Below are 14,088 nucleotides of genomic sequence, written 5' to 3'. Positions count from 1 at the left end.
TCGAACGCCACCCCGGCGACTATTACATGTTCAGTTGCACCTTTCCACGCTATTTGTGAAAGAACATAATTACCATTTTAGCAACAGGTGTTTTTATTTGTGTATGGTGTGTAGTCGTAATAACCGCAACATAGAATATAGAACGGTTTTTTTTTACTTTTCAATGTAACAGAACAAACTCAGGGCAATAGATCAGTACTTCAGGAAATCCCCTTCTCCTTCCGCATTGGTTTGATGACGTCGCGGGCAAACAGCGACTCTTTCTGGTCTGCACTTGCAGTGGAAGGGAGTTTTGTTCACGATGCTCGCCGCCACCACAATTTGGGTCCTTTTCATAGGAGCCTTTATTCATCCAAGCTATGCACTCTATTTCCACATAGGAGAGACGGAGAAAAAATGCTTTATTGAGGAAATTCCAGACGAAACCATGGTTATCGGTAAGGCATTGGCTATAGCTCGGCAAAACTAGCCTAGCTTTGAAGGCAACCAGCTGGCTTGATCCGAGGCACTGAATGTGTGACTGTAATCGTTAATAAATGTTTCAATAACGTGGTCCTTCACTACTTTCACACAGACTGTCTTTGGCTTTTCAATAATTTGCGCCGATTTTCCACTTCTGTACATAGTCCAATGAGTGTCTCAAGTCAGATACTATAACTGTCTTGCGACCGGTTTCGTGACATTGCGTTTGACACGTGTATTATTCACCTGCACATCTATCCATCTATCCATCTATCTATCCATCTATCCATCCTTACCGACCGTAGACGTGTATGTTTACAAGTCAGCGCCATTAATAATGATTGTTGAAATTGGGCGTGTTTCTTGGCAGAGGCAACTCTATTCAACAAAACAAGAAAATGAAGCATACAGTTGTATTTGATAAATTGGAAATGTGCTGTATTTGCACTTCCCGCTCCTTTGCAACTGGTAAGAGATATAATAATAATAATAATTATTATTATAATAATACATTTCATTTATAAGCACCTTTCTAAACTCTCAAGGACATTTTACAGTAACAGGATATTTTTTTTCTGCAGGATATAGTGTTATTTTTGTGCACCCTTGCTTGAATACAACCAAAAAATTTATATATATGTGTGTATATATATATAGTCCAAAATTGCTTGGTCTAAGGGGTTGATTAACACTGTAGTTGAAATTGACTGATGAAAAAGATTGACTGATGAAAAAATGCTGCGTTATAATTTCAATTGTGTAATTCATTGCCAAAACGCATTGATTTTCTCTCTTTGATATATATATATAGTCAATTTGTAAAGGCAGAATTCTAAAGAGCTCTGTGAAACTACTCAATTTTGAATGGCGTGATGAAGCTATTTCCCCCATTATATTTGTTTTTCCATCACATTGTATGACTATGCTTATTGTGCATAAAACATTGTATGTTATTCCCACTGCAAAGTGTATAATGTGCTCAAAAAATGAGAACAAATTATATGTAAAATCATCAGGGGTATAGCTGTTGCCACAGCATTATTCGTGGTTTCCATTGTAGTGAGATAATTTTTTACGATGTCTCCAGACTTCCTTATTTTAATAATCATACTATGAGGTGTGTTTTTTACCTTACAGGAAAATACAGGACCCAGCTTTGGGACAAACAGACTAATATGTTCCTCCCGTCCACACCGGGTCTTGGGATGCATGTTGAGATCAAGGATCCTGACAACAAGGTATGAAAAAAACACTGGAAAAAAACATCTACAAGAAATTCTGTGGCATCTCCAAAATCCAAACAAACGTTGAATATTAAGTTAATCCACAAAAAGTGAAAATGTGCGGAATTTGTTCTCGATTGAGTTTCAAAATGATCAACCCTCAGCATCATAAAATCCTTATAAATGATATAAATGATTTAACATTTTCCATTTAGGTAAAACAGAACCGAATTGAATCAGAATAACTTCGTCTTTGTACTTTGTATCATTGTCCATACCCTTGCAGGTCATCCTGTCTCGTCAGTATGGGTCCGATGGTCGGTTCACCTTCACATCTCATACTCCAGGAGAGCACAAGATATGTCTGCACTCCAACTCCACCAAAATGGCACTGTTTGCTGGCGGGAAACTGGTAGGACTCAGCTACTGGCACTTTGATATTTTCCCGTCACACCTTTGCTGCCATTGATGAGCAGCTGAAGGGTTTGGAAACAGAGTTTGTTTTTCCTTTGGTTTGATTACTTTGTACAATGTAAAACATTTTTTTTTTAATCAGGCGAATCCAAATGTGCCCTGTACCCCAGAGATTAAGAATTACAGCAACTTCAACATCTTATTTGAGGAGGGTGGTCCTGGCTTCCACAAAAGGGCCACGCGCTCTCTACTGCTCTCGAAAGAGTGTTAAAACAGATATAGCTTTGTCTTATTTTAATGACCAGAGACTGTAGCACCTGAATTGATGATTTCAATGTTAGGCTGAAGGTGTTTGCCTTTGGGGTTTTTTCTTATATTGGTTTGTACAGGCTGATAAATTACAGGGAAATTAATTCACAAAATGGAGAAAAAAAAGATGAGGTCTCAGCAGATGTGTATGTAGTGTGTCAGTGTCCTCCTTTAGGCTTTCCCTGTGCATTCCTAACCACAACACTTTCCGATGTTGCAGAGAGTGCATCTGGATATTCAGGTCGGAGAGCATACCAATAACTACCCGGAAATTGCAGCGAAGGACAAACTGACCGAGTTGCAGCTACGTTCCAGACAGCTTCTGGATCAGGTGGAACAGATCCAGAAGGAGCAAAATTACCAAAGGGTGAGTGACACTTGAAGTGAGCTGCTGCTAGCTTGGCTTTTCTTTAATCTCCGGTGGCTAAATAACGTGTCTTTGTTGCAGTATCGAGAAGAGCGCTTCCGTATGACCAGTGAGAGCACCAACCAACGGGTCCTCTGGTGGTCCATTGCCCAGACGATCATCCTCATCGTCACCGGCATATGGCAGATGAAGCACCTCAAAAGCTTCTTCGAAGCTAAGAAACTGGTTTAACCGCAAGTGTGAAGAAGAGCAGTGATAGGGAGAAACAAAGACAGCTTTGGAGACAGACTTGAATGACTGGAATGAAGACTTGCTGCGCAAGAATTCAGGCGGTGACTTTTTTTTGGGTAGCGTAGGGGCCATAAATGGTGAAGGAATGTGCAAATTCTAAAAGGCAGTACTCACATTTTATAACATCACAACAGCTGAGTTGCCTTTCTTCGTTTCTCAATTATTATTTTTTAATTTACTAGAAATCACCGGGTATCTTTTGGTTCTGCAAAAAAAGCCGTTTTTACTCTTTTTTTGTGTTATGTTTTCTTTGGGGTTTTGTAATCAGTATTCCAATTTCCCAGTATGTCATTTCCATTTAGATTTGTGCATCCACACTAAACAAGTAAATGGCAACTAGCTGTAATGCAAGGAGGCATTGCAAGGTTGTGTACAGTACAAGAATACATAATTGAAAGACAAATAAGACACACCCACATTCTTGAACAACTACTGGTACATTTTTACTAGTAGTAATGTGCATATGCTCAACAATTTGTCTGACACCACTATTACATTTTTTTCAAATGATAAATGTCACAAAGAGGGTTTCAGATATTAGATTTCTCCTTTCTAATGGTTTATAATACTGTGCTGGAAGTCATTTATGTGATGTTTATGCAACGTTTGTATGAACTCGTTTATATGTTCTTAGCACATTTTAGCTTGTTGATTTCTAGATTTTGGTGAATGGGTACATTTTCGTCCATCTTATTTATTACTCTCTGGCAATACCACAAAATGTAAGATTCAATTGATTTGCTAGGCATTTGTTTGTTGGGGAAGACTTGATTAAATCAATGGATGGACTCTCCCATTTGAGGTTTTCATTTTGAGTTACTGTTTAGAAATAAGTTTCGTTTAAAATGTCAATTTCTTGAGATGCACTCTAGTCAACCATACATTGTTCCAGCATTGAAGTCATGTGGATGTAATCTCCCAAAGCCTAATAAAAACATTTGGTCAAGAAAAAAAAAAAAGAATCTTAATGTTTTTCAACACTACTTCAAAAACATTGGTGGTAATAATAATAATAATAATACGTCTGTGTAAGCTCTCAGTCGTACAGGAGTGGTCCATCGATGAGGTTTCTTCAGCCGTCATCTGTACTTTTTTGAAGGTGTCGGACGTTTCGCCTCCTATCCAAGGCTTCGTCAACGAACTGAAGTCTTACTGGTCGTATCGGCCCTATCGGCGCCGGACCCAGCTATGATAGGTCCCTACTCTCAGGTTGGGGGAGCAGAGGACCACTCCTTGCGGCCCCACTGAAAAGCTAGCAACCACTCATTTGACGACAATGAGGTTAAAATCTTAGCGAAAGAACATAGATGGTTTGAAAGGGGAGTAAAAGAAGCGATTCTCATAAAACAACAAAATCCTTCATTAAACCGGTCTGGTGGGGTGAGGTTCAATTTGGATCGTTTATACAATAGCCTGCTTAGGCAAAACAGGTTAGACAACATTCATAATGCTGATGAGGTGATACCGGAGGGAGGGGGACAAACAGCCAGTCATTAGTCAGGAATGTAGGAACAATCAGTGGGGCCACAGTGAGTGGTCCTCTGCTCCCCCCAACCTGAGAGTAGGGACCTATCATAGCTGGGTCCGGTGCCGCCATGTCTGGACATTAGGGATATATATAGAGCCGATACGACCAGTCAGACTTTAGTTCGCTGACGAAGCCTCTTGGATCAGAGGCGAAACGTCCGAAACCTTCAAATTTGTACAGATGAAGAAACCTTCTCATCAATAATAATAACAATAATTTCAAATGTCCATTTCTTGAGATGCACTCCAGGCAGCCATACAATGTTCCAGCATTGAAGTCATGTGGATGTCATCTCCCAAATGCTAATAAAAACATTTGGTCAAGAAAAAAAAATCTTAATGTTTTTCAACACTACTTCAAAAACATTGGTAATAATAATAACAACAACAATAATAATAATAATAAAATTTCATTTATAAGCGCCTTTCAAAACTCTCGAGGACACTTTACAGTCACAGGATACAAAAAAAACATTAGCATTAAAGATATTTCTAAAAGTGAAGTTTATTGCTCCGGTTGTGTTTCCCTCAGAACACGTTTCTCAATGTTCTATACTGGCCCACTTGTCTGACACGGTATCCTGACAAAAACAAAAATCTTTTGACTTCTATCGCCGTCAATATTAATCGGAATGTCATGCATAGACGAGTGGGCGTGCATAGATCATACAAAGACATTTTTTGACTTGACTTCTCAACATCAACATTAAATACACAAAAGTCACAAGGAACAAGATTTATTAAAATAAGTACCGGCATAACAGAAAGATCATTGATGTGAGAACATTTTTTAAAATATGCAATCATTTGGCAATCCTAACGAAACGTGTGCGTAAATTGGGAAGGGGCGGGGGGTATCACGCTCTTCTTATGAATACCTTTTACAATTGTGTTATTTTATTTTTTTTTACAAATGAAATTGACAACTCATTAGTGTTCAGATTCAGACTGTCAGGTGCTGCATTTTCTTGGCGGCCTCTTCTGAAACTTGCTTGGATGTTTTTTCCGGGCTAGGTGCTGGACTGGGTGCAGGACTTGGAATCGGAGTGTTGGCTGCGCTGTTGGGATATTCCCTGTTGCCGAAGATGATGCTTCCCACCCTTACGTTCGTAGAGCCAACCTCGATCTGGAACACGACACCACCAAAGGTGTAAAGATCCAACAAATGTAAAGGATTTTTTAAAATAGTTTATAGTTTTTAAAAATAAAAACGTGATATTTAGTATAAGAGCATCAGTGTGCATAATGGATCCTTTTGATCCACAGGTTCAGAGTTCAAATCTCCCCCATGTATAGGGGTTTGCATTTTATTTCTGTGCTGAATTATTCTTTTCTTGCTAGACCCACATTCCAAAAGCCACAATTAAGTCAGCCACTGCCATTCCTAAAACTCAATATTCTGTGGGTCCTGGTATTCGAGTGACAATGACAAAAAAACCCTGGCACTGGAGTGGACACATTTTTGCTCGTCTGGCAGAAATTGCGGTAATTTTATGTATTGATTAGGTCTTTTTTTAAATGTAATGTTCGCAATCAATGTAATTTAGCCAAATACTATTTAGCAGAGAAGAGATTTCAAGCCACAGTCGATATGAAAAGTCTACACATCCTTGTACCTCCAGAAAATTCACTTCATAGGAGAACCTAAAGATGACATGTTTATACATTAGGCCTCTTGTGCTTGGAAATCGTCCAACTATTAGTACAGATTGATATATAAATTGATTGAAAAAAAAAAAAAGTATTTGGAATGGTTGGTACTCACCGCATGTTCAAAATCCGTGGACATACCCATGCTGAGCTCCACCTCATCTAGAGGAATTTTCAGACTCTCACAAACCTCCTGCCGCTGACTCAGAAGCATCTTTGAGCAAGCAAACACATTTTAAGGAGCAACAAAGGGGAGCACGAGAGAAAAACGCACACAGAAGAATATATTCATAACTATGTACTGTATATCATCAACATTTTAAGTCGTGATGGACAAAAGAAGCTTCATAAAGCAGTTGTAAAATGTGGGACTCTTTGGATTGAAAGTATGCAAGTGTTCTGTGGTTAGCTGTCGAATAATATAAAACACTCCTCAAAGTCAGTTGGAATAGGCCAAAACGTACCCTTAGCCCGAACAAGAGTGATAGACTATGCATGGATGAACAAATGCTCTCAAGTGTGAGGATTTAAAAAACTCTCAATAGCATTTTGTACACAGCTGGTGTTTGTACCTGGAAGTCCGGATTTGGGCCAAGGGTGAGGTTGTAGCCATAGCGCCCGATGGTCATGAGTCCGGCAAACTGCAGGGCGGAGCACTCCGATATAATGTGCTTTGCAGTAATGACAGTTTCCTCTGGTGGGAGGCCATATTTACCTACAGGTGCACATGGATTAACACATACTTGTTTTGATGATTTTTCTATCCATGAAGATGCCAAACCTCGATTTTAGCCATTAATACCAGCATATTGTGAGCTATCACCCAAAGCGGTTTTTAAGTGCATGAACATTTCAACAGTTTATGATACACTCTCTACAGTGGAAGTAATTCATTTTTCTTGAATTTTGTAGCCACAAAGGGACATAAGTCTTCTTGTGCAGGTCCCAAGCCCGGATAAATAGAGGGTTGTGTCAGGAAGGGCATCCGACGTAATAGCTTGGCCAAAACAAACATGCGGATCAAACCTCTAAAGATGGAGGACACTGATTTGCTGTGGCGACCCCTCGAAGGGAAGAGCCGAAAGGAAAAGAAGAATAAATACCGTAGCAGTAATGATCATTATGACTGATGATGTAATTTAATATTCTCCATCTTTCTTGTGTCACTCCTGTTCACGCAAGGCAAAATTACTGATCGAACGATTTTTAGATGCAATTACCTCTTCTTCTTATAATACTCATTTATTTGGATTTTACTCATCCTTTCATTGATAATAATACATTATCATCAGTGTTTGAAATAACGTCTGCCCGGGGCGTACAGCTTTTACATCGGGCGTACAACTTTCAAAAGTTGTCGGCCCAGGTGGCCGACAACTTCTTCAAGAAAAAAAAAATATATATATTTTTTTTCAAATAAAACGTTTCCTTTATTCAATAAAGCAAAAGCTACAAGCAAACCGCTACAAGCCACATGGACTCCTCTTTCTAAGCGCCTTTCAAAACTCTCAAGTACACTTTACAGTCACGGTATAATGGCACAAAACAGGCTTCTGATTGGTTGCCGTGCCGAGTATGCAAATGCCAATTGCAAATTTGCAAACGAACAGTCGTTTGGCAATTTGTATACTTGGCACGGCAGCCAATCAGAAGCCTGTTTTGTGCCATTGTACCGTGATTGTAAAGTGTACTTGAGACTGTTGAAAGACCTTAGAAAGAGGAGTCCGCGTGGCTTTTAGCAGACAACGCAACGCAAATATTGCATTATGCACCATGACGACAAATGACAACTGGAGCAAAATCTTCAGCAAGGGATATTTACCATAATTTAAGCAAGGGAGCATTTGTGGTAGGTATTTCCTTAATTTAAAAAAATCCTTTATACTTCGCAACAATGGGTTTTGTTTTTTTTGCGATTAGTCGTCTTATTGTGTTTAAAGTTGTGAAAAATGGGGCAGGCAACTTTCCAGAGTTGTCTGCCCTGCTGTCCGCTAACTTTTTGTCATGAGTTTAAGACACTGTTATAATACATACAATAATAATAATAATACATTCAATAATAATACATTTTATTCCTAAGCGCCTTTCAAAACTGTCAAGGACACTTTACAGTCACGGGACAAGAACATTTCCACAACCTTTGTTCTTAGTTAAGTGTCCTTAGGAGTTTTGAAAGGCGCTTATAAATGAAATGTATTGTTATTATTAGTTATAATAAAAAAAAACATTCATACAGCGTGTTTTTCTTTTCATGTGCATTTTAAATTGAGCCAAGGAATAAACACTCACTCTGTTCGCCACTTGTGTTGATCTGCACCATGACCTTTAACCTCTGCGTGCTCGCTCCTCTGATACGCAACCATGAGCTGTTAACCTTGTCAGCGAGTTTTGCCGAGTCGACTGTCTCTACCAAGAACAAATTTGGCACACCTAGGGAGAGGAAGGTGAACCCTTACACATGTTTTTCAAGACGTATCTGCAAATAGGATAGTGAGCTTTCATTCACCCAGGAGTTTGTTGACATTATTCTTCTGTAGATGACCGATGAAATGCCACTTGATCTCAGGGCATAATTCTAAAATCTGAAATATAAAATTGTTATTTGTAAAATATAAGATAATATTGAAAATAATTTACCTTATAAAAACATGTCAACTCACCACAGGATCGGAAGCTTTGTCCACAAGTTCATTGACCTGTTGTTGAGATACAAGCGTGCAGTTTATTGGCATTGGTTATGGCAGGCATTGAACAACTGCATACTCACATAATTTTCTCCAAAGTTACGTTGACCTTGGTTGTAGGCCTCCACCACCATCTCGGGAGGTTTGGTTTTGCTGACAGCGACAAGTCGAGGTGGCACAGTTGGTAGCGTCTGAGGAAAAGTTGTTCTCTAATTTAGCATAGTACAGTAGATCTAAGCGTCAATGTCCGGACTGATGAAGTGTCAAAGTGAAAATCTGTATTCCAAATGTGCCCCACCACATTATTGTATTTTAAGTAGCTTGTGAAAGCACATCGAGCATGTCAACCACAATGCCCGCTAAAGTCTGAACCCAAACCTTAAATTCATAATAAGGTTTTCTCATTAACAAACCCCCTTTTACATGAACTGAAACAATGTTTGAACAAGCTATTATTCCTGACATCTGATTTCAACATGAGTTATCAATCTATTTGTTGTGTACTGTCTATGTAATTTGTGGAGGTGATTCAACATTCGCTGTGGCGACCCCTTGAAGGGAAAAGCTGAAAGGAAAAGAAGAAGAAAGTAAAGGAAGTAAAAACTGCTATTAATAATAATACATTTAATTTACAAGCGCCTTTCAAAACTCTCAAGGACACTTTACATTGTGGGTCTGAATATTATTCTCTTTCAGTGTGTTGGTTTTGCTATTTCAATGTTAAATATTTATTTAATGGGGGCTCATTCAAAAAAAAGGTCCAGTTTTTGTGGTAGATGTTGTAAGGTCGATAGATAAAAAGAAGGGTTGATTTTTTTTTATATTGATTCATATATATTATATGTATATTATTTCTTATGTAGGTAGCATATTTATTTTGACATTTGATTTGCACCAAGTTATGTGTCAAATTAAATAATGACACAAATTGCTCTTTCATTTAATAGTCAGGCAACATCTTATTTTTGGAGAATCATCAGCATGTATGAGTCATGGATACTGAGGGTGTGACCAAAAGGTTTATGAGTACACAAGCCCAAAAAACGTGGTGAATTGCTGTTGTATGCAATTGACACCTGCAGCCAATGCATAGTATGAGTATCTTTGTTGTCTTTGCCATCATCTTATTGGGTATTGATTTGTATTGAGATCAACACTGGTGGCTTCTACTATCTTAAAACAAACAATTGCTCAAGAAGCTTGTGGCTTAGATAATATAATATTTATTTATGTACTGTATACATTTTCCGATCCGCTTAATCCACATAATGGTCGCAGGGGTGGGGAGCTGGAGCCTATCCCAGCTGTCATCGGGCAGTAGTCGAGGGGACATCCTGAACTGGTTGCACGCCAATTGCAGGGCACACAGAAACGAACAACCACCCGTGCTCACACTCACACCTCAATTTTGGAACATGAGAGGGAGCCAGAGTACCTGAAGAAGACCCACGCAGGGCCTGGGAAAAAATGCCTGCTCTAGTCTCCACATTAACCTAGTGTTTAGATTGAACACCCGACCTATGCACTGTGGGGTCGACGCGCTAACCACTGGACCACCTAGAACAGGGGTCGTCAAACTTTTTCCTGTGAGGGCCACATAACTTTTCCGGTGTCAGTTTGTAACAGAAAAAGTGTGACGATCGTAGGGGAGCTAAAAAAAATGTTTTCCAGAAAGCCACACATAACCAAATAACCCTTTCCAGGTTCTTTACAGAAAAAAAGTCCGGAAATAAATAACACTATTTATAAAATAAATAATAACTAAATAACTCTCTCTGGGTTCTTCATAGAAAAAGCCATGGAACATTAACTTTCTGTTGTGTCATGCACAATCTTAACAGATAAAAGTTCAGCTCAGTTGTCAGAGCAGAATCTCTCTGACACATATGAGCAGTCTCTTAAAGTTTTTGTGTTCCTTCCTAATAATCCTTTTGTAGGTTCCAGTAGACTTGTAGACACCGCTGTTTGCAGCTCTCTCTCATCAACTTCCCTGTGAAAACCACAAAGGAGGCAGGTTGAGAAAGTGAACTAAGTGAAACAATACATTTCACTACCAGTATGGCTGTAGAGATGGATTTTATCCCAGTAGATTTTATTATGATTTGTTTATGATCAGAATGACTCATTCAAGTCAGAAAAGTGAGCTTACCTATGTATGTTCATCAGTGTGAACTGTTGGTCTGCATCTGGCTGGTGAGAAGTTGAATATCAGGTTCCATTCTAGTTACAGCCAGTCTCAAGCACTGATGCAATTGTTCTTCTGTCAATCTTGATCTCATCGGAGATTTCAGCAGTTTCATGCGAGAAAGGCTTTTCTCGCAGATATACGTTCTGCCAAAACTGTGGACATTTTCATTGCGTGTTTTTTGATGTTTGGATATGTGTCGTTTGGGAGGGCGGCATAGAAGTCAATGAGACTGTTGGGCTTGAATGAGTCTTTCAGACCATCACAGTTCTGTAACTCCGGTCCAACATCTCCATGATTTGGTACACTTGGTCAAAAATATCCTCTCCCGTTGTCGTCCCTTTGAGACTTTGGAGGGCTGCCAGCTCCTCGCATATCTCGCATATAAAGTATGCGCTAACTCTACGAATAAAAATGAGCAGTTGCGCTGTGTCTTGCACATCCGCGCGCTCATCCAGTGCTAATGAAAAAAAGTCAAATTCTTTCGTCTTCTGCTGCAGCTGGGCATATACATTAATCCCGATTTCTTCACCGCGTCTGGTGATTGTACTCGCCAACAGACTTACGACATTATATGCATCTTTCTTCTCAACTCCTCCGCGACAGCATCCATACATTTCTTCACAAACTCTCCGTCCATGAAAGGCTTACCGCTGCTTGCTATCAGCTTAGCAACCCGAAAGCTGGCCCGAACGGATGCCTTCTTCAGCTGAGCTTGGCGTCCAAATGTATTCTGCTGAGATAGTAGTCCACTTTTCGCTTTGAGAGTTGGTCTGCTCGTATTTGGCCTTGCAAGCTATGGTACTTGTCTTTGTGACGGGATTCATAGTGTCGGCGAAGATTGTATTCTTTGAATACCGCCACCGCCTCTTGACAGATGAGACAAACAGCCTTTTCTTTGCATTGAACATAAAAATAATCGTTTGTCCACTGCAGGTTAAATACCCTGCATTCTGAATCAATTTTTCTCTTACCTAACCTTTTCACCATTATTCTGTTCTCTCTTTGACAGGAAGGTTTACAAGAGAAAACGGGTCTGGGACCAAATAGAGCGCCAAACTGAGCGCACCTGAATATACCACGGGACTCCCCTTCCTCATACGTCACTTTCTTGTGTCGCGTCGCATTGTGACTGACTCCTTTAGCGTTCTATTGTGAGCAGGCGTGTTTGTATTGTTCAATCACGATTATACACAAAATACATTGATTTCATTGATTAAAATAGGAAAAGATAATGATCGAAAAACCGACCTCTGACTTGTAAAAGGATTTTTTTTTTCTGGAGGCCAAATAGGAAAAAAATCTGATAGCATCTCTGGTATTGTTCAGAGGGCCGGGCCAAATGTGCTGACGGGCCGGATACGGCCCGCGGGCCGTAGGCTGGTGATCCTGACCTAGAATATAACAGTTCCACGTATTCACCTCTCCACATCTGATTCACAATTGATACTCTGAACATGGGCCACTAATTTACTCTTGTCGTGAAGGTTGTTGTAATTACAGAAGTGTGCTGACAGTAGTCGTCCTTCATACACCACACGAACACGAAACCGGAAAGCGCATCACAAGACACCATCAGCAGCTCCAAGCTTGCTACGCCGCCACCAACAGACCACGCGTGGTGTTACGAGCGCCACATTTGTCTCTATCCAAAGGTTGGGAACCTTACATAACCCATCGTGGCAACACAGCGCCACTTTCGGGAAACCACGCCACATCGGTGCACCGGCGATGATTCACCCTGGCCGTAACGTACCTTGGGTCGTCGGGACGCAGCCTGGTTCACCCGCTGCACCACAGACTGGAGTGACTTCCCTATCTCCGACATTGCTGTTCTCCACATGACGTTGGTTGGCCGAGGCATTTGACGGAAAGCACCGGGTCGGCTGTGACGAAAGCTGCATTTCAAAATAAAAGCAATTAGAAAAAAAGATGCACGGCGTCGACAAGAATTTAACGGATTTAACCAGAACTACTAAACAACTGGATTCTGTAATATCCATCTACAAATTTTGAAACCCGCTTATCCTGATTTAGGTCATTTTAATCCCATCTGATATTAGGCGGAAAACCGACTACCGTACAGTACCGCTCTCAAGTTAATGCGATGACTGACAAGTCGCCGAGAAAATCGGCGACTTGACGTCGAAAATACCATGTACATTCTAACAAAAAAAGAATACTATCAAAGATACCTCGAAAAAAGGAGCACTTTCATCAGACGTGGGTCGTCAATGTTTATTGATCCAGAGTACTTTGGGGATTAACTTCTTCTTCTCTTCCTTTCGGCTTTTCCCTTCAGTGGTCACCACAGCGAATCAATGTCCTCCATCTATCCCGGTTTTGTGCATCCTCTTCTCTTACACCAGCTACCTTCATGTCCTCTTTGACCACATCCATAAACCTCCTCTTCAGCCTTCCTCTCAGTCTTCTGCCTGGCAGTTCAAGGCTCAGCATCCTTCTCCCGATATACTCGTTCTCTCTCCTCTGGACATGTCCAAACCATCTCAGTCTGGCCTCTCTGACTTTCTCTCCAAAGCCTCTAATATGAGTTGTCCCTCTAATGTACTCATTCCTGATCCTATCCAACCTGGTCAATCCCAAAGAAAACCTCAACATCTTCAGCTCTGCTACCTCCAGCTCTGCTTCCTGTCTTTTCTTCAGTGGCACTGTCTCCAGTCCAAACATCATGGCTGGTCTCACCACTGTTTTATACACCTTTCCTTTCATCCTAGCTGAAACCCTTCTATCACACATCACACCTGACATTTTTTCTCCAGCTGCTCCAGCCTGCCTGGACACGCTTCTTCACCTCTTTTCCACACTCTCCATTGCTCTGGACAGTTGACCCCAAGTACTTACAATCTTCTTTATTTCTTCTCCCTGTAGCATCACTGTTGCACTTGGATCCCTCTCATTCACACACATGTATTCCGTCTTGCTGCGACTGATCTTCAGTCCTCTCCTTTCCAGGGC

At 40.4% G+C, this 14,088-nt stretch overlaps 2 protein-coding genes across 4 annotated transcripts; one reads left to right on the top strand and one right to left on the bottom strand.

Annotated features, from left to right (window-relative positions):
• Positions 1-257: 257 nt before the first annotated feature.
• Positions 258-3,229, top strand: tmed4 (transmembrane p24 trafficking protein 4). The gene is made up of 5 exons (XM_089002683.1): positions 258-437; positions 1,600-1,700; positions 1,972-2,097; positions 2,629-2,775; positions 2,857-3,229. The coding sequence occupies exons 1-5, from the start codon at positions 302-304 to the stop codon at positions 3,004-3,006; spliced, it is 660 nt and encodes a 219-aa protein (XP_088858809.1). The 5' UTR covers positions 258-301; the 3' UTR covers positions 3,007-3,229.
• Positions 3,230-4,987: 1,758 nt separating this feature from the next.
• On the bottom strand, positions 4,988-12,970 carry plpbp (pyridoxal phosphate binding protein). Of its 3 annotated transcripts, none has more exons than XM_089002658.1 (8): positions 12,869-12,970; positions 9,011-9,136; positions 8,904-8,939; positions 8,750-8,825; positions 8,533-8,673; positions 6,816-6,958; positions 6,359-6,457; positions 4,988-5,719 (listed from the first exon to the last, which is right to left on the bottom strand). In XM_089002658.1, the coding sequence occupies exons 1-8, from the start codon at positions 12,953-12,955 to the stop codon at positions 5,537-5,539; spliced, it is 891 nt and encodes a 296-aa protein (XP_088858784.1). In that variant the 5' UTR covers positions 12,956-12,970; the 3' UTR covers positions 4,988-5,536. The 3 variants fall into 3 exon arrangements, with proteins under 3 accessions (XP_088858784.1, XP_088858799.1, XP_088858791.1); XM_089002673.1 differs by having other exon boundaries at positions 9,011-9,118; XM_089002665.1 differs by having other exon boundaries at positions 9,011-9,118; positions 12,853-12,952.
• Positions 12,971-14,088: the final 1,118 nt, after the last annotated feature.

This window comes from Hippocampus bargibanti, linkage group LG01, assembly GCF_051943395.1.
Source record: "Hippocampus bargibanti isolate YZ-2025 linkage group LG01, ASM5194339v1, whole genome shotgun sequence".
Classification (NCBI taxonomy): Eukaryota; Metazoa; Chordata; class Actinopteri; order Syngnathiformes; family Syngnathidae; genus Hippocampus; species Hippocampus bargibanti.
The sequence above is the reverse complement of the archived record's forward strand: the minus strand, read 5'-3'. Positions and strand labels throughout refer to the sequence as shown.

Coding starts and splice junctions, on each gene's coding strand:
- tmed4 (XM_089002683.1), top strand. CDS start 302: ATGCTCGCCGCCACCACAATTTGGGTCCTTTTCATAGGAGCCTTTATT. Junction 438..1,599: donor AGACGAAACCATGGTTATCG/GTAAGGCATTGG, acceptor TTTACCTTACAG/GAAAATACAGGACCCAGCTT. Junction 2,776..2,856: donor AGGAGCAAAATTACCAAAGG/GTGAGTGACACT, acceptor TCTTTGTTGCAG/TATCGAGAAGAGCGCTTCCG.
- plpbp (XM_089002658.1), bottom strand. CDS start 12,955: ATGTGGAGAACAGCAATGTCGGAGATAGGGAAGTCACTCCAGTCTGTG. Junction 9,137..12,868: donor CTGCGTCCCGACGACCCAAG/GTACGTTACGGC, acceptor ATGCTAAATTAG/AGAACAACTTTTCCTCAGAC. Junction 6,959..8,532: donor CAACACAAGTGGCGAACAGA/GTGAGTGTTTAT, acceptor GTGCACCTGTAG/GTAAATATGGCCTCCCACCA.